This window comes from Dunckerocampus dactyliophorus, chromosome 16 (genome assembly GCF_027744805.1).
Source record: "Dunckerocampus dactyliophorus isolate RoL2022-P2 chromosome 16, RoL_Ddac_1.1, whole genome shotgun sequence".
Taxonomy (NCBI): domain Eukaryota; kingdom Metazoa; phylum Chordata; class Actinopteri; order Syngnathiformes; family Syngnathidae; genus Dunckerocampus; species Dunckerocampus dactyliophorus.
Genome location: NC_072834.1, coordinates 23042739 through 23066872, shown reverse-complemented (window position 1 = coordinate 23066872; position 24134 = coordinate 23042739). Strand labels below are relative to the sequence as shown.

The 24134-nt window shown below is 40.2% G+C and overlaps 2 protein-coding genes across 3 annotated transcripts in view; both read right to left on the bottom strand.

The window, feature by feature from the left end:
* Positions 1 to 682: 682 nt before the first annotated feature.
* Positions 683 to 6040, bottom strand: LOC129168763 (claudin-7-B-like). The gene is made up of 4 exons (XM_054754411.1): positions 5672 to 6040; positions 2439 to 2603; positions 2283 to 2367; positions 683 to 2189 (listed from the first exon to the last, which is right to left on the bottom strand). Exons 1-4 carry the CDS (start codon positions 5892 to 5894, stop codon positions 2036 to 2038), a joined length of 627 nt encoding a protein of 208 aa, XP_054610386.1. The 5' UTR covers positions 5895 to 6040; the 3' UTR covers positions 683 to 2035.
* Positions 6041 to 8616: 2576 nt separating this feature from the next.
* Positions 8617 to 24134, bottom strand: part of fgf11b (fibroblast growth factor 11b) — a 55239-nt gene continuing 39721 nt past the window's right edge. The window contains exons 4-6 of one of the 2 annotated variants that reach the window (XR_008566334.1): positions 23565 to 23763; positions 22672 to 22950; positions 8617 to 8871 (exon numbers count right to left, since the gene is read on the bottom strand). Coding sequence is in view for 1 of the 2 variants with exons in the window: in XM_054754410.1 (XP_054610385.1) it covers positions 22814 to 22950; positions 23565 to 23763 (336 nt within the window). In the remaining variant the exon portion in view is untranslated. Of the gene's footprint in view, positions 8872 to 15210; positions 22951 to 23564; positions 23764 to 24134 lie in introns of those variants that run through there. The other variant, XM_054754410.1, reaches the window with a different exon arrangement.

Genomic DNA, 24134 nt, shown 5'->3' with positions numbered 1-24134 from the left:
TTTTAGTAGTCAATAACTGCTGGTAGAAAGGCGGACACAGTGCATGGCATATGAGAACGAAGAGCCACTTCAGTAGTCAGACGCTAGGGGGCAGTAAAAGCAAAGCTATCAATCATTGACTACCAACGGCGTGCAGAAGTCCATTGAGGAAGATGGCCTCCAATCGGTGGAAGTGTGGCCCTGAACACCTTAATAGCAGAAACCTAAAAACTGCTTCACTTTAAGAATAACTGGTAACAAAGAGGCGGTCCCGGTGCAGGGCAAATGAGGCGCTTTAGTGGTGAGACGTGAGTTGTTACCTCATTGTGCCGCAACGTCATACACCCCCCACTCCCAAAAGAACAGAAGATGGAGAAATTACAACAGAATCGATCTTTTATCCATTGTGCAAAGGGATGATTACAAGACCTCTTTTCTTGGTTCCATACTTTGCTCAAAGTTATTTTTCGCCACTGAAAAAAAGCAAGATATCTTTAGAAAAAAATAATACGGATATGACATTTGTGTCTGCGCGTTTTGTGTCTGTTTTGGTGAATAAAAACGATAGCAATATCTGCATGCTAGCAAACTATTTCAGTAAGTCACTAAGAAAATAATCCCCAATATATTACATATAAAGTATGTTTATTGATCATTTATGTTCATGCATTTACAACATAACTACCACAGCAAGTGACGTAGAAGCGCTGTCGTGGTGTGGTTGTCACGCGTGTGCAGAACCGATCGCTGTGGCCAACTTGGTGATTTTGTGGCTAGATCTGGCGACATTCCAATCCCCCTTGACAAATTTTCTCAAAAGGAACTAGTGACAAATCTAGCGTCTTTTTCTGACGTAGTTGGGGAGTTTTCTAATATGGTGAAAGCACGTATTCTGCATTTTATGTTGTCACTAAGCAGCGGAGGGTGCTGTTGACAGGCCAAAGGCAGTCACAAGCCATGATGTGGAGGTTCACGCGTCTAAGTGCAAATGAGTTGCTATTACATATGTTCACCAGAAGAGTGTGCTACTCACAAACCACATCTGTCATGTTAACGTGAGCCGTAGAACAAACAACATAATCTTGTTATTCGCTGTTCAATTGCCAACGTGTGATGGGAGAACTCTGAGAGGCGCTGGCCGAGATAAAATATTTTCTTTTGAACAATTTTAATTTAAATCAAGAATCAAGTTTATTTGTAGTTCTAAACGTAATTAAGGTGTTTTTACCCTACGAAACTCTGCTCCCCCATCCCGCAGCGTTTTATATCATATGCAATTGATACGCAAATTAGACGACGACGCCATCTAGCGACTTGCAGGACAGCCAATAGCTACTTTTCTTACTGAAAGGTTGGCAACAGTGCTGTAGGGACTCCGACTTTCGCTAGTTAGAAAGCTAACCAGTTCGCCTCAAAGTTATGTATACATTATAACAGTCATGAGGCAACCACATCAATACTTTTTTAACTTTAATTATATACAACAAAAACTTAAAATCATAAATAAAAAAAGACATAAAAAAGTGCAGCAACTGCCACGACTAAAAACAGGAGTAAAAGCCATTAAACAGTCATCACTTCCAAAGCATCTGTCCTGTTATGACCGACAGCAACAACATTGGCAATCTTAATGAAAGAAATCAGTGTTATTGTACATCATACACGGTTTCACTCTGGCACATGATTAGTTCAGTAGGAATGATTGACATAAATAAAAAGGCACAAAGACGTGGTGTGCTGAAAGGTTGTGAATGTTGCCAGCCATATCTGTTCTCCATCCAGTGCATTCCTGTTAGCGACTATACGTTCTAAAGCACGGCTCTTTTCACAGTAACATGGAAACTATTTTTAAACTGGGACAAAAACAGGTTTGGACTTCTGTAAAACTTGAGCGCTTTGCAGGTTGAAGCTGTTAGGGGACATCCTGACAGGGCAGTGTGGTTAAAATATGACAATAACATTTACATGTTGCCCTGAAGCAACTTAAATCCCAAATGAATAAAAAATATTAACAGGTATGGACTTTCTCAGGTGGTGGGTGTAAAACTGTTCTTGTTCAAACGTATTCCTTGGTGCTGCTGGGAGGTTTGGAGATGGGATATTTTGGTGCAGGTTTGCCTCTTGGGCAAGAAGCTGCCAGCATGCCACCCCCGATGACCACCAGGAAGGCTCCGGCCCAGGCGATGAAGATGGCGGACCCAAACTCGTACCTTTGCAAATAAAAAGGTAAGCAACGTTCCTTATTTAGTCGTTATTCTGTCCAAAATAATAACAATGCACAGGAAGAATTGTGATGCTCTCACTTGGTATTGACTGGGGTGAAAGGGTCGTAGAAGGCTCGGATGATGTCATGAGCGTACCAGGAGCAGGCGATGATGGAGCACAACGCTGCGGGAAAGCAAAGAATGTCATCTAAACGCTGTTAAAGTACGTGTTTGTGTTGCCGTTCCGGTCCTCACCCCCAATCAGAAGGATGATGCCGCCTGTCATGGCGATGCGAGACTTGCGCGTTTTGTCGTCCCCGCCGCAGTTGGTGCACTTCATCCCCATGCAGGCGGCGCCCAGGCCGGCCAGCGTCACGATGATGCTCACAATCATGAGGGCGCGCGTCGCCTGCAGGGCGCCTGGGTGGAAAAAGTACAGCATGGGTCAACAGTTAATCCATGATTAAGCCACAACTATTTTGTTCTTTTTTTTCTAATCTAAAAATGGAAATATCCTCTGATTTCAAGCCTTTCAAATGTGAATATTTTGTCATATTGGCACGCGCGCGCGCACACACACACGCGCAACATCAGACTTTGGGAAACTGATGGGCATTTTTTCCTCTTTTCTGATACGCTGCGTAGCAAAGCACCAACTGTTTGTGTTTGCTTCATATCGATCTGGTCCATCTAGGCCGGGGGTGCACAAACATTTTTCCGGCGGGGGCCACAAAGTGAAAAATGAAAGGATGCAACTTTGGCACTTTGATATTTTGTAAAGCAGCACATGTAGCTATGCTAACAAGTTGTATATATTTCAAGAGAACTGCACCTCAGCTTTGTCATATACGTGAAAAAGCATGTTATTAACTTCACTCTTTTCCCCATCCCCATTTTTGCTGCCCCCCCTACCCCAAATATTTCAACTTTCTTTTCAAATAATCTTCGGCAATTTTCTTTTCATTATATTTAAACTTTATTCCCATATTGTAACATATTTCCACAACCTAATATTCCAAAAATGACAGCTTTATTTTGTTTTGTTTCTTATAATATTACCACTTTTAAAAAAAAAAAGTAAAATTTCTTTAATATTTCACCTCTGTGCTATTAAAATGATATTTCCCCCCATATTCTCAGGTTATATCATCTTGTAACATTTTCTTGTTAGAATAGAACTTTTTTCTCGTTATATTTCTAAAATTACAACTGTTTTTTGCCAATTCTGTTTTGTTTTTATTTTCTAACTATTTCAAATGTTCTTCTCGTAATTATGACTTTTATTCCATAATATTTTGACTTTATTCCCGTAACATGACTTTTCTGCAAACTAATTTTCAAAAATTTACAAATGTATTCGTTTTTGTTTCTCATATTACGACCTTTAAAAAAAAAAACTAATATTTCAACTCTATGCTACAAAAGATGACATTTCCTCGTAATATGAATTTACTCTCATAAAACTGACTTTCCCTTGTTAGAATACAGCTATTTTCTCTTGATATTTTAACTTTATTCTTGTAAAATTATATTAGTTTTAAGTTCAGCTTATTTTTTTTAATTTTCCAACTATTCAATTTCTTATACATTTTCTTCTCATAATTATAACTTTATTCCCATCATATTTTCACTTCACTTGTATTCCAACTTTAAACATTTTTCCCCTCAACTCTGTGCTACAAATGCTATGAAATTTTTCCTCATATAACAAATGTATTGTCGTAAAATTGTGACTTTTTCTTTGATAGAATACAACTTTTAAAAATTTTAATATTTTGACTTTATTACCATAAAATCAATTACATTTCAATGTTTGCGCTGAAGGTACCTCGGGTAGCGGAGCCTTCGTCTAGACCGCCAACACTTACTGAGGCGTTTAGTCGGCAAATATAAACGAAACAGTGCAAAATGGTACGCGCTCACAAAGTGTCGTTCGCTACATGGCAAAAACATCACCACACCACACATCTGGTGGTTCAAATGTAAATTGCACCTCTGACAATTTAAAAAAAGTCTAAAAAATGTTGATAATATCGATTATCAGCGATAATTTGCAGTACAAATTATCGACCAGCAAAATGTGTTATTGTGATAGGCCCACATATTTAGATTTTTTTTCTTTAATACTCCAAGTTTATGCTACTGAAACATTCTCATAAAATTACGGATTTTTCTCATTATATGGCCACTTTTGTCTCTTAATATTTAGACTTTATTCCTGTGAAATTAATGGTGATGTGTTAATTTTAGGTTTCTTGTTCAATGATATTTTTAAGAACGTGCCCCCAGGACGCACTTTGGACACCACTGGTCTAGGGCCTACTCGACTAAGAACAATCGCAAGTTGCAGCTTTTGGGTAGACGCATGACAGAGTGACTTTGGTCCCTTGTGCCTCGGTGGCGCTCCCTAAGATGCATTCCATATAGCGCCTCGAAAGGCCTGAGAGGTGGTGGTGGTAATGGTGGTTTTGGGGAGGGTGAAGTGGGTGAGTGCAACAGTATGTGCAACTCAAACAGGTCTGACCAGGTTTCAGGTTACATCATTTCGGAGAACACTCCTAATGCAGGTGCTGGTTGCCGGTGGACATTTTAAGTTTGAGACCTCCATCCGCAAACAAAGAGACCCACTGTGTGCATCCTGTCTGCGTTACTTGCCTGAACATCGAGCTTTGTGTTGGTATTTTTCCAAAGGTCAAGCCATTATTGGAGTGGAAGCGGAACTCTACTCGCATGTTTATGGAAGGTTGGGTCGACACATGAAGTTGTAAAGACCGGTGGGGTGAAAAAAAAATATTCAAATGGATTAAGAAAACATTAACAAGTCAAAAAAAGATGTGCACGGGTGTGGCGGTTGATGGCGTGTAGGATCTGCTGACTTAGCAACGAGTACCATAGAAGGAAAATCCAGCTACCAACTGACCCATTTAGCCACGCGTTCCAAAAAAAAAAAAAAAAAAGAAAAGATAAGACTCAAAAGACAAGAGGGAACTCAAAAGCACCTTGTGCTGCATCAGTGCTACCACTTCCTTGAACAGACGACCATAAAACGACGTCATTGTGCGTGTAGTTATTGATAAAGATGTTTGGCCCCCACAGGTAATAAAAGATCCTGTTGTGGTTAGGCGTGTGCTTTCCAAAACCTGGTTTAAATTTGATTCCCCCCCACCCAAGTGAGTCTTAAACAACAGCATTCCGGTTGGGAGTCAATAAGTGACTAAACCGGTTAGGCAGAGCTCCGGCAATGGGGTGCAGGTGAGGGTTGTAAATACACGATAAATAACGGTGGATTAAGGATTCCCCATGATTCTTACAGGCGTGGTTCATTTGCTTACACTTGTTCCTGTTAGACATACACTTCCCTTTCAGTCAAATTGGGGACATTTGGTTATAAAACAGTTTCAGCATTCAAGAAAAAAACAAAGTGTGTTCGAATAGGAGATTATAAGGCTGAAATATGGATATTTACTGGCATGATTAGCAGTACTTACTGTTGAGCTGGAGGATGGAGTCGTAGACTTTACACTGGATCTGGCCTGTGCTCTGGAAGGCACAGGACATCCACAGGCCTTCGTACATGGCCACCGCCGTGATGATGTTGTCCCCGACATAGGCGGACATCTTCCACTGCGGAAGAATGGTGCCCACTATCAAGCCAATTAAGCCCAGAAGCGACAGGACGAAGCCCAACATCTGTAAACCCGAGTTGGCCATTTTCTCTTCTTCTCCTTTGACGACGACCTGATTTCAAAATGAAAAAAAAAACGGAGGCAAAGTCCACCTGCTCAAAATATCTCCCACTCCTCTAAATCAAACGTCTTTAAATTGACTTGTTCTGGGGGGGGAAGTATTTAAAACAATTCCAGCTGTTGTCCGTAAGTATAAAACAATAATTTCTTTAATGGCGGCACTTGTGTTTGTAATGGCCGACGATGTCGCCTCGCGCACCTGTTGCTCTGCCGCACCTTGAATCGGGAGGGCACAGCGGGAGCGAGCTTTTTTAGGCGGTTTCTGTTGCAGGTGGGCGGGGACGCGCACGCAGTTTCGACGCGTACGTCGCCGAAAGACACGCCTTCAGTTTCATGACGTCGACACTTCCGGAGAACAGCCTGTTGCTGTGTCACGCGCGACGAGACAAACAGATAGTAGATGGTGAGTTTGGGGGGGTCCATTCATTCACTCCTTTCGGTTTAGGAGTTACATTGTTTTTTTCCCCATTAATTCATTTAACGGGTTTTACAGTAGCTGTCGAATTTGGCTGTTACTTGTCCAGCAAACCACACCTGTGTTATCCAACCACTCAGTACAAATATGCATTATGTATGCTGTAGTTTGACGAGAATAAAGCGGTATTCTAACGAGCAGTGAAGTGTTCACATATACCCCACATTGATACTGGAGACTTTGCCCACTGGCGCAGGGCGCAGTGAGTCACACGTGCAGCGGCAGGCTGTCATTTGTTTTGCTGCTTCTTGACCAAGACAATTACTCACCTGAAGAGAAACTGCTACTAAAACTGTTTACGACTTGACAGGGAGTGTCTGTTCTTGGTCGGCTGTCCGGGTCCTCCTGCTTCCGGTTTCCCGGACTCGTGCATTGCAATGCAGGCGCGGGTATTTTCATTTCCAATCGCCCTTTAAATGTTGTCGTCTTTGTCATCTTTCACTGTAAAATCAAAGTACTTCTAATCAAAACTTTTCCTTGACTGCAAAAGTCATGTTATGAATTAGTTCAGTGCTAAGTTGCCTGACTGGGAAGAAGTGTTGCAATTAGGATTTAACCTTGCCATCTGACACATACGACAAATGTTGATGACTCATCAGTTTATAATGAATCCTAGTAGAAGTAGAAGTCACTTCAGGCTCCTTACTAAAGTTCAATCACGCCATCTAGTGGCCATGATGAGGTTAGCATGTGGTAGTGGTTCTCCAATGGGGAGTAACTAACAAAACCAAAATATATACATTACATTTGTTTAAAAAAACAAGTAGATAAATTTATATATAAATATATTAAATTATTTATTAGTTATTTTTATATACATTTATTTGTTTAAATGTATATTAGTATTTAAGAATGTATCTTTATGTAATCCCAAACAAAGTCTTTGCCGCCCAATTGTTTTCCCCCCCCAAATATTCTGTCTTCTCAAATAATATTTGTACCTTTTCTTCTGGTAATATTATGTCTTTATTTCCATAATATTTTGAATTTATTCCCATAATATTCTCGCTTTTTCCCCAGCCTAATAATTAGATTATTTTGTTTAATGGCTTTACAAAAAAATAATTGTAACATTTCAACTGTATGGTACTAAAATTATATTATTTTTCCTCCTAATATTGCAAGTTTATTCTAATAAAATTGTAACTATATGCTACTTAGAATTTTTCTCTTTTATATTTTGACTTTATTGTAGCTGTTTGTTCCATTTCTGCTGTTCCCCACCCCCCCAACTATTTCAACTTTCGTCTTGTAAATTTTCTTCTCGTAATTCTGACTTTATTCCCATTATATTTTGACTTTATTCTCATCGCATTATGACTTACGCAGTGGTCTCGTTTGAAATATTTGGACATAAACATACAAAAAGTGTGGCCAGGGGGCCATTTGGGGCCTCCTTCATTGGCCCGCAGCACATTTTTTAAATATAATTGAAATAATAAATATATATATTTTTTAGTTTAAAAACAAGAAGAAATAGGAAACATTTACAGTAATTTTACAAGAATAAAGTCAAAACATGAAGAGAAAAAAGCTGTAGTCAAACAAGAAAAAAGTCGTAATTTTACAATAATAATGTAATATTATGAGGAAAAATAATGTGATTTTAGTAGCATAACGTTGGAATATTTTTTTTTTCTTTTTTCTCAAGGTAGATAATCGACTTGGTTCAGTATATTTTTCATCAAAATATTAGTCCTGCCAATTTCTGTGTTGCTGCTGGATGTTCATAGTATCCGAGTGATACTGTAAGTTTGTTTTCTTTTGTTTAAGACAACAATGGACGAAGAAAGTGCAGAGAACGAGAGACAGATGCCCTTTGCGGTTATCATTTCACTGATGGCTGCTTTGAAGGAGCACCTTGACAAGAAGCATTTGGCTTGAAAGTACGGTATAATAAAACAAAAAATAAAACAAAAAACGACCACTACGTCAAAGTTGGCACAAGAGAGTAAGTAATGTCTTGGGTGTGTGTTACGTTGGCACCGTTGAGGCAGGTGGAGGAACCCGCTGCATGCAGTCCCTCTAATAATAATTGGAATATTAAAGCAAAAAGATATAAAGCTGTAATATTATGAGAAACAAACAAAACAACAAAGTTGTCATCTTTGGAAAATCAGGTTAAACTATTATGAAAATGAAGTCATAACATTATGAAAAGAAAAAAACAACAACAGCAAAAATGGGGGGAAAAAACGAGCAAAGAGTGAATTTGATATGAACTCATTCAATCCCAGCCGTTTTTAAAAATTCAACCCCATCAGTAGCGGCCATTTTAGACAATTTTGACCGATCTTTCAAGACACGCACAATATTGTGTTGTATGGTTATATAAACATGGAACCTATCAAAAGAAAGATTAGACTCCCCTCTTTCATCAGGAAAAAAAGTTTGTTTCTACCTTTTTCCGTTCTTCAGTAATCAGCAGTAGAACGTAGGTAAGTTTCAGGAAAATATCAGTTCCCAACTAGAAAAGGGAGAAAACCAAGTTCAAACAAGTTATTTACAAATATAACAGCATCAGCTATTTACAATTTTCACATTTGGAACTGAACTATGTGTGTGTGCACGTGTGCGTGCGAGCGTGCGCATGCATTAAAATTTCCCTACAATGCTACACTCCTCCACGTTCGTCCACTTCCTCCTTGCTGTCGTGTTTGTTGTTTTCCGTTCAGTCACATGCCGACCTCTTATCAAATGCGCTCCCGTTTTCATGGCTTGAAACCGCTCGAAAAGTGACATCCATTATTAGTGTGCAGCTGTGTCATCACTTTGGAATTTTCCACTCACATTTGCCGAAATTTATGAGGGTTTTCATGAACAGTCTGAAGGTGATTTGCAAATGTGAGCGCTTATGTTTGGCCCCATGCTTTGCAATGCTTGTATTTTGCATGAGGACATAAAACGCTCCATTCAGTCGGAGCTCAGACTGTTCTGCTTGATGTGCTTTTACTGAGAATGATATATAAAAAAACCCTCAGACTTGAGGTGCTCTGGCTTGGAAAAAAAAGGCTTTTTAACCCAGACTGAGGTGGCATCTGAAAGTGTTGTGAAAGTCAGTGTCGGTGTGGAGCACACGATAATCTAGCAGATCGGATGCTGCTCGACTTGATGGTGAGTACGATTTGTCAGTTAATTAGCCTAATCTGCGCTACATGAGCTGTCATCCATTTAGCAGGCTAATCATCCTGACATTGTTGCGTCTAATTGACTGCTGGGCTGTGAACTAGCTGTAATTGCAGCTATTCATCCGTTGGATATATTTTGGTTAATCCTGACTCTTTATTTAGACTCCTCAGTTGATCATACACATGAATATTTGGGCTTTTTTTTTTTTTACTGATGTAGCTGGAATCAGTGTAGTGTACTTTGGCATCTCACTGCAGCTATGGAGCGTTCAAAGACCGCCGTCAAAGTGCGAAATCTGAAGGCTTCATGAAAAAACATGATCACTGAATTAGCATAAAAACATAAACGTGTGAAAGTGTGGGCTTTTTTTTTCTATGAAACAGTGGTTACATGTAGAGCTGCAACAATTAATCTACAAATCGATTATTAATCATTTTCCAATTAATCAACAACTATTTGATTAACTCATTTAATTTCAAAATTCAACCCCTTCAGTAGCGGCCATTTTAGACCATTTTGACTGATCTTTCAAGGCACACAGATTATTGTGTTGTATGGTTATATCAACATGGAACCTACCAAAACAAAGATTAGGCTTTCGTCTTTCATCAGGAAAAAAAGTTAGTTTCTACCTTTTCCCATTCTTTAGTAATCAGCAGCAGAGCATAGGTAAGTTTCAGGAAAATATCAGTTCCTGACTAAAAAAGGGAGAAAACCAGCTTCCTGTGAAAAGATACATTTGAAGCATAACTTCCACTTTGAAACAACTTTTTAGCTTTTGTGATAGCTCAAATGTCTAAACAACTATACCAACATAAACAACACAAAAAGGGTTGTTTATGTTGTGAAAAAACAAGTTATTTACAAATATAACACCAACTATTTACAATTTTCACATTTGGAACTGAACTATGTGTGTGCACGCATGTGCGCGCGTGCACGTGTGCATGCGTTAAAATTTCCCTATAATGCGTAACTTTCTGCACACGACACGCTCTCTCACTTCCTCCGTCCTGTCATGTGTGATTTCCCCGTCCACATGATGCCTGCCGAGCTCTCATCAAATGCACTTCTGCCACCTTTTGGCTGTTTTTAATTGCTCTGATGTGAAAGGCATCAGTGGAGAGTTGTGTCATCACTTCTCGAGTTAATTGTTTTTTGTAGAGAATCACGATATCTTTTTTTTTTCAAACCGATACTGATAACTTTCTGCTTCTCAAGACCAATATGGTACAATAACTTTTTAAAACTACTTTTTAAAATTTGGATTTAACTGTAGTTTGTGCACACTTGGAGGGACTTGAAAGAAGGACTTGAAAGAAAGAAAGAAAGAAAGAAAGTTAAACTAGTTGGGGAAAAAAACCCAGCCAAAATGGGGAAAAAAAGCAGTGAAATGGAAAAACAGCTGTGATTTTACAAGAACAAAGTCAAAATATTAAGAGAAAAAAGTTGTGAGGAGAAGAAAACTTGCAATTTTACGAGAATAAACTCATTAAATGTGGAAAAAAATCTGAAAAATTAAATTAAAAAATATTATATTTCCTTAAAAATGAAATAATTTGTAATATTAGTTGTAGTAATTTTATGAGAATAAAATCAAAATATTAAGAGAAAAAAAGTTACAAAATTATGAGAATAAACTTGTGATATTATGACAAAAAATCATGTAATCTTAGTAGAGTCGAGTTGAAAAATGTTTTTTGTTGTAATATTAGGAGAAACAAACAAAAAAAATGGTATAATTAAAAAAAAAATTAAGTTTGGGGAAAATTGAAAATAATATGGGAATAAAGTCATAACATGTACATAACATTTCATAACATGAAAATGTACTAAAATTATTTAAGAAGAAATTTGAAATATTTTGAAAAAACAACAGCAAAAAAAAACCAGCTGTAATTTATAAGAATAAAGTCAAAATAATAACAGAAAAAATGTTATTTTAGTAGCACTGGGTTGAAATATTAAAACATTTTGATTTTTGTAATATTATTTTTCTTATGAGAAACAAACAAAATAAAACTGGCGTAATTTTTGGAACATTACTGTAAGGTTGAGGGGGAAAGTGAAAATAATGTTGGAATAACATCGTAATGTATTGGAAAGAAAATGGACTAAAATTATTTAAGAAGAAAGTTGAAATATTTGGGGAAAAAAAATGTAAAAAGGGAAAAAAACAGCTGCAATTTTATGAGAATAAAGTAAAAATATTAAGAGAAAAAAGTTTCAATTTAACGAGCAAAATAAGTTGCAATTTTACGACTTTAAAGTGGTTATATTATGATGAAAAATAATGTCATTTTAGTAGCATAGAGTTGAAATATTAAAGACCAAATGTGTTATTTTTGTAATACTAGTTGTAAAATTATGACAAACAAACAAAACAAAAATGTTTTATTTTTTCTGTTTTAAAAAAAAAATGAAGTTTTGGTGAAAAGTGAAAATATGGGAATAAAGTCATAATATTACGAAAAGAAAACATAGAAAGTGGAAATATTTGAAAAATGGGTTTCTTTGTGTACTCCTCCTTCTTGTTAGTCCCATAAGCCTTTCTGGGTGACTTGTTGGAATGCCTTAGCAGGATATGAAATATGATGCGCTCCCCACCAACTGTCCTGTGCAGGGTCACGGGGGGCGGAGCCTTGCTCAGCTGACATTGGGGCAGAGGCAGGGTCACGCCGGACTGATCGCCAGTCAATCAGAGAGCTGACAAGCGTCAACATGATGTTCTTGCAGTGAAGCGACACTGCGCTCCTGCACCGATATGCTGTCCATGGAGAAAACATAAGAAGAAATACAATTCATACTAAATGAAATAATAATAACACGTGATGCCATAATAATAATAAAGTCTTTGATTTGGGGTCATATTTATGAAAACATTGTTTTTTGGGTGCCACCCTGTGGTAGCTGGCACACTTTACAGAATACCACTGATTTGGTTTCTGATGGTAGTGAAAAAAATTCCGGTTGGTATCAGCGATATCGTACCAATACCACTTTTTGTGCAAATTCACAGAATGTGTCTAAAAAGTAGTGTATTTCATATCATAGCATAAAGAATACGAGTCATGTGATTGTTGTATCACGTTATTGATTTCAAAAAATGAATAATTTCAGTAATTTATTTATTTTTAAACCCTGAAGTCTATCGAAGTAGCAGGGTGGTTTAGAATACAGCCAAGCTAATATAAAACAACTCAGAGGATGTTTACAGTGCATGTTTACAATCCAAAAGTGATTCACTGACGACCAAAATAGTTGTTGATTCATTGTTGCAATCTTTCCATTTGAACGGGTTGAGCTTGAGCTTCACTCTCTTTGTCCACTTGCAATGAACGTATTGGCATTTTCTACACCGTTCACAGATGACTTTATCCTGCTTTTAATGGTCATATTTTTAATATGCAGTGCACAATGCGCAGGGGTTCTCAAATGGCCTCAACCTGAGACCCACATTTTTTTTGGTCATTAAATTGGGACCCTCTTTTATTGAAGTCATTTTACCTTTTTATTTATTTTTTAATTTTCATTTTAATTTTTTAAATTTTTATTATTTTACACTTATTTGTCATTTTTATTTGTATTTATTATATTTTTTAAAATTTTTTTCATTTATTTTTATTTATTTTATTGTTATTTAATTGTACAGTCATGGAAATGTTGATTAGAGCACTCTTGTTTCTTCAGTTTATTGATCCATTTTAATGCCTGGTGCAACTAAAGGTACGTTTGTTTGGACAAATAGAACGATGATAACAAATATAACTCATAAGAGTTTCATGTAAGAGCTGATATCTAGCAACTTCCATGCTCTTCTTGAGAACCAAAATCACTTACGTTCTTACGTGAATAGCTACAGCATTGTACTGCCAACAAATGTCTTATAAGCTATTTTTGTTGTCATTGTTATATTTGTCCAAACAAAAGAACCTTTAGTTGTGTCAGGCATTCAAATGAACAAGAAACTGAAGAAACAAGGGTGCTCTAATCATTGTTTCATGACTGTAGCTCATTTTATTATTTTTAATCATTTTTTCACACTTTTTAAAATTGTAAAAATTGAGTTTTTATTATTTTTTGCACTTATTTGTATATTTATAGATTTTTTCTACACTTGTATTTATTGATTTTTATTGATTTTATTTTCTCCCACTTTTATTTAAGTCTTATTTATTTATTAATTTATTTGTGAATGAACTCATTCAACACCAAAAACGTGCTTAGAGGTTTTTTTTAATCCCGAACGCTGGCTCCCACAGCCATATTCATACGTCTTTTACGTTTACGTACAGTAAAAGAGGTCACTTCAAGCGCTTTTAAGCCATAAAAATGGCCACGCGATGGCAGAAGTGCATTTGGTAGGAGCTCGGCAGAGATCATGTGGACGGAAAATCACACACGACAGGAAGGAGGAAGTGGGCGAGCGTGGAGGAGTGTAGCGTGCGGAAGGTTACGCATTGTAGGGACATTTTTAGCACACGCACACACTCAGTTTAGTTCCAAATGTGAAAATTGTAAATAGTTCATGGTGTTATAGTTGTAAATAAATTGTTATTTTGATGTAAAACAACCCCTTTTTTGTGTTGTTTAAGTTAAGGTAAAGTTGTTTAGATATTTGAGTGGTCACAAAAGCAAAACATTTGTGGCAAAGTGCAAGTTATGCTTGAAATGTATCTTTTCACAAGAATCTGTTTTTCTCCCTTTTTTAGTCAGGAGCTGATATTTTCCTGAAACTTTCCAATGTTCTACTGCTGATTATTAAGGAACGGAAAAAGGGACAAGCAAACTTTTTTTTTTCTGATGAAAGACTGAAGTCTAATCTTCCTTTTGGTAGTTTCATGTTTATATAGCCGTAGGACACAACATTCTGTGTGCCTTGAAAGATCAGCCAAAATGGTCTAAAATGGCCGCCACTGAAGGGGTTGTCTTTTGACAAATGGCTGGCATTGAATGACTTCATTATATTCCTTCATATATATTTTTTCTGCTTTTGTTTTAAGTCACACCAAGCAAACGTATTCTGTTTTTTGTCATAATTACATGTCCAAAGTGCATTTTAGAGGCCTTTTATTAAGGAAACGAGGAAGAACATGATAACTGCATGCACACAAATAACGCATAAGTTAAAATGAAATGATCAAAAAGGCCATAAAATCAGATATTTCGCTTGCAGTCAGACATGAGCCGGGTATTACGTATTTAAACGGAATTTTAGACTTGCTGTTTGTGACCCTCCCGGAATGGGTCCGCGACCCACCATTTGAGAACCGCTGGTGTAGTGGTCCGCACCAACAACATTCTATGCTTCCAAATGTGTCAAATATCTTAGCTGGAATGGAAAATGAGGACACGACACCAACAGCACTGCTTCCAACCATACAAATATATGCGGTTTTATTGAATATTATTCCCCAACAGGACACCGCTTCCACTTGGGAAGCTGTAGAAATGTATACGGGTTTGATGGAACGTCAGGTGATTGGAGAGGTTAAATCAAGGGCTTTGTCCGTAGATACTGAGAGGGAGTCATCCCGCATGAGTCAAACCACAGTGACATACTTCAGGACAATTAGTAGTTCTTATTGCAGACCGTAGATCGCCTTTGCAATCCATTGCCAGTGAATCCACAGTTGAGATTTTCAGGTCCTTGAGTGCAAGCGCTTCCTGTTACATGTTGCTGGTTTTCACCTGGAGTTGTAGGAAAAAAAACGACAGTTTCTGCTGCTTCATTTCGGCTCTTTTGGAGTCCAACGTGTGTCTGAATCCGAAGGGGCCGGCGGATCCAGGCCTTCCCTCCTTGGCCGATCAATGCCCGTTTTCATTTATGGCTTAAAAATCTCTCCTCTCGTTCTCAGTGTCAGTTATTCGCAAGACAAGAAGATTGGCTTGAGACAGAGACACCGGGAGCCCAGAGGAGCAGGAAAGAGAAAGGAACTTTTTGGAAGACGTGCGTGACCGTAACTCTGAGCCCACGAAGGTCATTGCTGGTGTTGACAGGACGCATGTGGGCTTTGGTCGTCGTTTTCACTTGACTACATCTTTCACAGACATACGACGTAGTCACACGGCGGGATTCAGCTGGGAGGAAGGTCACACAGGGGGCGCATTTGTAAAGATGCATCAGTGCAAACCAAAGAGGAGAAAAAAAAGAGAGGAAGAACTCCGACTTGCTTGAGTTTACATTGGAGATGAAACGGAACACGACAGAAACAGAGCACGTGTATATTTCCGTGTCTGAAGAGGAAAAGAAAAAAGAGCTGACGTTGTACTCATACAATATAGTGTACTGTATGTATCATGGACATAGCATACATTTAATATGACACATCATTCTTTTTACACTGACGCACGCTGTGAAATAGCTTCTAAAGTTCATCAACCCTTTCCGTTTATTCTCAGCGTCACTCGCTCACGCTCACGCTAGGAATATATGAAAATATGCCTGCTTTTTATTGTCATTGGTCACAACCTGCGCTCATGCTGTCCTTCCCCGCTCGAGTGAAAGCACTCAATGGCTCATCCTCGCAATGCACATAAACTGGGGGAGGGAGTGGGGGGTGTAAAATTGAGGCGGAGTATTAGGGCCACGTTGAAAAAAATATAAAAAATTCCGTGATTTCGAGCATAAAGTTGTACATTAACGAGAATAAAGTCGTAGATTCCTGAGGAAAAAAGTTGTAAATTTATGACTCTATTGTTGTAAATGTACGACTTTTTTCCTCATGAATTGAAGAATGAAGATTAAAGGTGTAAATTTACACTAAAAAATGACCTTTGCCCAAAACCAAAGGTCATATAATCCCATGGAACCTGTGGGAAAACTTGTCCTGTATTTTTTTTCATTTTTCATTTTTCATCCAAATCCATTCAGCACTTTTTTAGGTTATTTTGAACACAAACAAACAAACAAACAGATAAACGCCGGCAGAAACATGAACATAAAAACTTTGCGCTGCCCTTGGCGGAGGTAATAAATGTGATGTTGTTAAGAAAAGCCACATCATGGGTTCCCTGTCCTGGTTCAGACGTTTGTAGAGGTGGTTGGCTTGAAGAATCAAGGCCGGAAAGAGTCTGGCTGCTTAGAACCAGAGGAAACAGTCAGGGGCAAATTTGAAGTGCGCCTCAGAAACGAGGGAAAGTCTTTTCTCACCCACGTGGCCTCTTCACAGCGTTTATGCCAAGAAAACACAACTCTGAGTTCTTTATGAACCAATGGATTTTCCTGTCTCTGCCAGACCTTTGAGTCGTTTTTGCAACCGCCACAAGTTGGCTCTTCTCTTGTTTGTGCTTTATTGAGTCTATCGATCATGGTTTCCCATGCCCTTTGTTTCTCCCCTCCCCTCCCCTCCCCTCTCTCTCGTCTCGTCTCACCTACCTCCTTGTCAAAGACACGTACACACACCTTAGAAACCTAATACATCTACTTTCCAAAATGCAATAAGAATCTTCCGATGTCTCTTGAACCGACTTTCAACCATATCCATTCTCCACTTGACTTGCAATATCAGCCTACGTTCTCGGTTCTTGTCTGTCTACTTGTTGTATTTCCCTCTTGACAACTTCAGCTCGACAAACACCAGGGGCTGTTTTCAAGAGTACAGGAATGTGAATATCGGATTATTAATTGGGATAAATTAATCAAATGTGACACCGTTGACAGGGTGGCAGCTGAATAAGCCCGTTAGAGAGATCTACTTTACCCCATCGTGTTCTCACGTTGATATCACGCAGTAGGGAAAGTCAAAAATTGGTATAGACACACGTGACAATGTTCAGTCGTCCCTCGTTTATCGCGGTTAATTGTTCTTTTCCACAAAATAGGATTCAAGATGAATAAACAGAATATTTTCACAGTTAGAGCGTAGTTTATGAGTTTCTAAATACGGGTTTTAACATTATTAGAGCCCAGTAGACATGAAATAACATCCCAATAGTCACTTTTACACTCCTATTATTCTTTGTTTACATCACATTGTGCAGGCTACACCGCAGGGACATTACAGACATCCGCTGCTAGCATAGCAAGCTAGCGAGCTATAGTTAGCCTCTCCAATTTACTTATTCCAAACTTAAGAAAGTGTTTCAAATGGAGTAGGGAAGAGGGACAAAGAATCCAAAAACGTACCACTTCCACACAGAATGAGAGGAGAACCTTTCATTCGATCTCAGCATGTGGGCTGGGCCGTGCTGGCTCAGTAGCTAGTCTCCATGCAGTTGTTGGAGAATGGAACCCAGGTCTTCCCGATCTCCTGACTGTGACTGTGTTGCCAACATGCCAACCACTAGTCCACCGTGCGGCCCTACACTTAACTTGCCTTTCAATGTTGTTTGACTAATATGACTGATATCAGGCCGTAGTCAAGCATGACACAGCCATCATTTATTCATGAATTATTTTGTGAAAAAGCAACATTATGAGGGACGACTGTGTTGGGGAAAGTAACCCCCAGAAGACAGGAGCCCCCCCCCAACTAAATTCACCCTCCATAACTTACGTGTCTTACATTCGTTATCGTATCTGCATGCCTCATACATCCCTGCCAAGAGTCTTGCATTCCTTACTGAAGAAATTCCTTATCAGCATATAATCCACATGCCAGTCTTTCTTCAGTAACAGCCTCCATGTACTGGCCGTCTTGCAATTTAACACTCAGTAGGCTATCACACTCGAGATATTAAGCCTTCAGTTCACTTTCTTGAATCCATCTTCACATGCAGGTACCATAGTAATCATGAGTTATAGTCAAAAACAATGTTCAATCCACAAATATGCCAAAATTGAATGTGCAACACTATCTTTTGGCGCAAAAAGGCTGCTTTTTGTTGTTTTTTTCAAAGCGGTTAGTACAGTGGTTCTCAAATAGTGGGGTGAGAGGCATGGGGGGACTACAATAATCCCTCGTTTATCTTGGTTAATTTGTTCTCGACCGGACCTTGATCAGTGCATCGCCGCAAAGTAGGAATTTGTATTCATAAATGGAATTGTTTCACAGTTAGCGCATTTTTACGACCTTCTAAGTACGTTTTTTATCGTTATTAGAGCCCCTACAGTCACCTTTACATTGCTATTACCCAATAGAGTAGGTCAAATCAAAGAAAATAAGCCATTTAAGACATGAATAAAACTCGTGTGTTCGTGTTCGTGTGTGTTGCCATAAATGTCTTCTGGACATGTGGACAGGAAGTGATGTCCGGTGTTCAGAGTAGCTGGATTACGGCCACAACAGTAGCCCGCGTTGCTATTATTATGATTATTTTGTTATGATTATTATTGTTGTGCCTGCTGTGAGATCATTGAAACCTGTAATAAAAGCCTCTTGTCTCACCGAACAGCTACTGACACCTAGTGACCAATGCAGAATACCACATTCTCAATTTTAATGCGGCTTCTTAATTCCTTGTATTTCTATTTTAGTTCATTTTGCATATATGGACTAATAATTGGCTTATTCAACCACAAAACACGATTGATCGATTAATATATGCTTGAAAAGGGGGCGATCATAGGGGGCCGTGAGAAAAGTCTGTCCATGACAGAAAGTAATGGAGAACCACTGAGTTAGGAGGTTAAGGGGGTTGACACAAATTGATTAAAAAAAATCTATCAATTAGTATTGCTTTTTGTATGACATCCTACTAAATTCTCATTAGGACATTTTCAAATGTGACACTGTCCTTGTGATTTGTACTGATGTATTTTTCGTGGCCATAATGATTATATTGCAGTCTATCTATCTATCCATCCATCCATCCATCCATCCATCTTCTACGCTTCTCCGAGGTTGGGTCTCGGGAGCAGCAGCCTAAGCAGGGAAGCCCAGACTTCCTTCTCCCCGGCTACTTTGATCAGCTCCTTTCGGCGGATTACGAGGCGTTCCCGGGCTAGTTGAGAGACATAGTCTCTTCAACGTGTCCTGGGTCTTCCTCGAGGCCTCCTACCGGTCGGACGTGCCCTGAACACCTCCCCAAGTAGGTGTCCGGGAAGCATCCTGGTTCTGTAAGGGAGAGCCCAGCCAACCTACGGAGGAAACGCATTTCAGCCGCTTGTACCCGCCATCTTTGTTTTGGTCACTACCCAAAGGGTAGGAACGTAGGTCGACCGGTAAATTGAGAGCTTTGCCTTTGTCTTCACCACAATGGACCGATGCAGAGTCCGCATCACTGCAGACGCAGCAATATTGCAAACTAAATGGCAGCTTTTCTGGTTGACTTTGACTGAATGCTTTTCTTTCAACTTTGTTTTTAATCCCCAAGCAGCTTGCCTTAGTGGTCAGCACCCAATCTCTCCTTTAGAATTCTAGACTGACACAAGGTCATTGCATATTGTGCTAAAACTGTCTCTTTCTGAAGCCTGAAATACCATACCCACCTAAAAACAAGTGACAACAGTCCATACAGGGCATCGCCTATCCACGATAGCCAGCGTCACGCTCTTTCTGAATGACACCGTTAAGGTGAGCTGCAGCATCGCCTTCCCTTGCGCCCGTCCACACACATAAGGTGCATCTGTAGCGTCAAAGACGCCGACACACAGGGGTTACGGCGCAGTCACACCAAGACATCCCCTCAGACAGCTACATTTTGGAGGGTGATTCTTCCAAGGTGATTTGATAAAGTGAGCGGGTGGATAAGCTGCCAGACATCGTCAGAATAACAAGTGCTCCCGCTCAGAGGCTCCTCTGGCTTTGATGTTTGCCTTCAAACCCGGCTTTATGCTGACAGCAGATGCTGAGTGAAGTATACACTTCCGCTCGTTTTCAGATGACTGCTTTCTGATCCACGCTGGATTGAAAATATTCGACCCAGTTGTTCACGTGTAGCGTTTGAGCGAGCTCTCTAATGATAAGTGATCACCTGGTGGGTAAAAAGGCCGCAAAGAGGACATCGCTTATTCTCTTTTGGGGTCTTTTTTGGGGGGGCTTTTTGGGACATATCCCCTGGTGTCTTCATTCATAACTCTATTGATTGATATCCCTAATAATTCATACTATATTGAATAGATAGATTTCTTCCATATTAAAGTATTCTGCCCGGTCCTGAATTCCAATTTTTCATCATGGCACAGGTGGATTTCGATGGGGATATTAAGCATTTAGTAAAAATTACTGGTGCTGAGGTCCTGGACTTGTATCTGATATTCTGTCCCCACGCTCTCCCCAGTATACTGATCCCGACCCGACCCAGGATTCCAATTGACGTCTTTACTCTCTGAGCTGTTTCATCTCTCACTGAGCTTTAGTTGACCTTGATGATTAGCTGAGCTGGTCGGCAGATGGTGTGTGGGGAAAAGCTGGCGGGGAGGGGGGGCATAGTCACCAACTTTAGGGATCAAGAGGAGGCCCATGGGTGAGGATTATGAAGTCGAGGTCGGTACGGGAACGTGTGAATGGTGAATCCGATACAGTCAAACCTCGGTTTTCGTACACTCTCTTGGTGAATTCAATCTGGCCAGGATCATCAATAGTTTCCATTCATTCGTCATTCGTTGGGATGTCACAAGGTCTCGTGAAATTAAAACATGACAAGATTTCTCGTTCGGAGAACAAATGTCTCGTAGGCCCTCGTACGAGAAGAAATAAATGAATGAATCACACAATAAATGAAAATGAACTGGATCATTTTGCCCGCCTCAGTATATTGCCATTTGCATGCGTGTCTGTTTTCTTCGTCTCCCGCCCACAAACAGGCAGGAAGAGAGTTCACTCTGTGCATTGGTTGGCTGCATAAACAGCGGCATGAACGGAGTGAGCCATCTTACCGTCTCTTTGTCTCAGTAGGTGGAGGCGGGGCCGCCAGCATACACACAGAGTGCAGTGGTGTGCAGCGTAGTAGAAATGATGTTAGTAGATTGCAACATGTTGTCATGCACTGTTTTACATGTTTTCATTGTGCTTTTCTTGTAATGATAAAATCTCGTCTTGTCTCGTTTTCGGAGGTCCAATCTCGTTTATTGTCCCATCTCGTCTTGTGACACCTCGAGTCATTTATGTAAAACTAGAGATGCACGATATCTTTTTTTCAAACCGATACTTTCTGCTTCTCAAAACAGATATGGTACCGATAACTTTTTTATATTTACTTTTCAAAAAATTTAACCGATAACTTTTTTATATTTACTTTTCAAAAAATTTTAGATTTAACTGTAACTTGTGCACACCTGGAGGTAGGAAGGACCGGAGCTAATTAGGATTTGTTGTACCTGTTGAGTTGTCCTACTCAAATATGATGACATTACTGCGACCACATCACTACTATGAGGAGAACCAGAGTATAGGGTGGAGGGATCCACCTGCTGTGGCCCAGCAAGGTGCACTGTATTCGGGCACACGCTCCGAGCAGCCGGTGTGACTCCATGGAGGTCTCTGGCAAACCATTTGCACTTTTCAAATGCTGTGGCGCTGGTGTTTCAGGTGGCTGAGAAGGTTTTTTGTGTGCCCGTCCCCCCCCCCCACACACACACACACACACGACACACACACACTTTGTCAGAAAGTAAATGCTTGTTTACAAGTGAGCTCAGGGGAAGTTTTCAGAGGCTATTAAAACATGATCTCCTCATTGGAACATTTTTTAAAATTTTGGTTATCGGAGCTACTTTTAATATCATCAAATTTATTGGTGTGACGTCATTTATCGGTCCGATAAATATCGTGCACTCCTATGTAAAACTGTACTTATTGTCTCTGAAATGCATTTGTGGTTGTCTGGAATGGCTTTATTAGATTTCCATCCATCCATCCATTTTCTATACCGCTTCTCCTCATTAGGGTGGCGGGGGCATGCTGGAGCCTATCCCAGCTGACTTTATTGGCGTTCCTATGGGAAAAATTGGCTCAATTTCTGTACGTTTAGTTTTTTAGGAACAAATTAGTGCCGAAATCCGAGGTTCCACTGTATTTCCATAGAGACATGGGCGAAAAGACACAGCTGTAAAAGCGACAAAGAAGCCCAATTATGGCAGACATGGGGGGGCTGTGCATTCGGAAGTCGGAAGGGGCCGAGAAGAAGACAAACAAACGCAGGGATGAGGGGTGCTCGTCGCTGGCTCAGAGCCCACGCTGGTCGTTCTGTGTTGACAAGGGAGCGGGGGGGATGACTCCTCTTTGCACCTCTTGGCTGCTGATGTACGACTCACCCTTCATCCCTCAGCATCTTATAGTGCTCTTCTGGAACGTGGGGGCCCATCAGGGCCATTCACCCAGACGCCCTCCATGCATGATGGGTGGCGGTGTTCCAAGTGTCAGCGTTGCCCTCTGACCCACCCTCTGTCTCCTGTGCTACGAGGCGTCAGCCTTGGGAGTTTCTTTCCGCCCATTCTTTAGGGACGGGGAATCTGATGTTTTGGTTGTCTTCCGAGGAGGACTCACGGGCTCGCTCGTGAGCTCGTGTAGCGATGGCTCCTTATACATTGCAACTGTGCAAGAAAAATGGAAACAAGGTGATTATTGACGGTCGTTTAACTCGAAAACAAAGGCTAAAACATTTGGAATACGGATGGGCATCCAAATTTACCAATTGCTTGTTGAGATTTTTGTCCGTTTTGTGAAATTTTGTCTCGCTTTCATATCGGTGTGAAAGACGTGACAGTCCAGGGCTTATTGGACCCAATTGTTCAGAAAGTCCCGGGGCCAAGGGCCCGGGCTTCTCACTTGGCTATCACGTCAATGTTCTCTCTTCTCTTCTCTGTTCTGTTTTCACGCTGAAACGTCGCCAAACGCCCAACATCGTCATCAGCAAATACAAACATGAATATATTCATTAAAGAAAAACACAAGCAGAAGCGCTGTGCTGTTTTTAAGGACCGACTGCCAAAACACAAGTCAAAGATCTTCTATACAACAGGAGTATCTGCTGTTAGCCGCTCCAAAGTTGTGAAGTGACCTTGCGGGACGGCGTGGTCGTTCACGAGCCGGACCGGGCGCTTGAATAGCCCTCGTGTGAAAGCTTTCTGGGTGATTGACTGATTGAGGAAGCTTCGTCCAACGCCCATCCCTACCAAACACCTAGCGCACACAAATGGAAACAAACCTTCGATAACTTTAGGCAGGAAGTGGGCGGCTCCTTTGTTCTTCTTTACCCGGTTGCCCTTCATGACCTGGCCATCCCGGTTGATGCCGATGTACCAAGAGCGGCCAGACTGGGTCTGCCGGTAGAGCATGGAGGAGTATGTGACGTAGTAGTTCTCAAACACGCTCTCCTTGAACTTACACTCCGGAGTGAAGTTCTCCTGGAAGTAAACATGAAGAGGGAGAACGGGGCGCTCACATTAGCGAGCATTGCAAGGGAAGCAAAATAATGCAATCGTCATGAGATCGTGTATAAAAGAGTCTTTGAACAGGAAAAAAACAATGACTGCAAGCATGGACGTTCTTATCCTTGGGGTACAGCAGGATGAACATTCAGGCTGCACATGGCAAGACATCATGAACCTCCCAGCCACCCGGTCCACAGGGAAGCCAAGATGAAACGCACAATCCGCTAATATCCGCCGTACAACAACAGACACGTGAGAAAGAGGGGGCACGATTACGAGCTCTCCCCCCTTGTAATATTACAACATCTTATTTTTTTCCCGTAAAATAACGTAACGTACGTAAA

Coding starts and splice junctions, on each gene's coding strand:
- LOC129168763 (XM_054754411.1), bottom strand. CDS start 5,894: ATGGCCAACTCGGGTTTACAGATGTTGGGCTTCGTCCTGTCGCTTCTG. Junction 2,604..5,671: donor CTCCATCCTCCAGCTCAACA/GTAAGTACTGCT, acceptor TTTTCCACCCAG/GCGCCCTGCAGGCGACGCGC. Junction 2,190..2,282: donor TTCACCCCAGTCAATACCAA/GTGAGAGCATCA, acceptor TTATTTGCAAAG/GTACGAGTTTGGGTCCGCCA.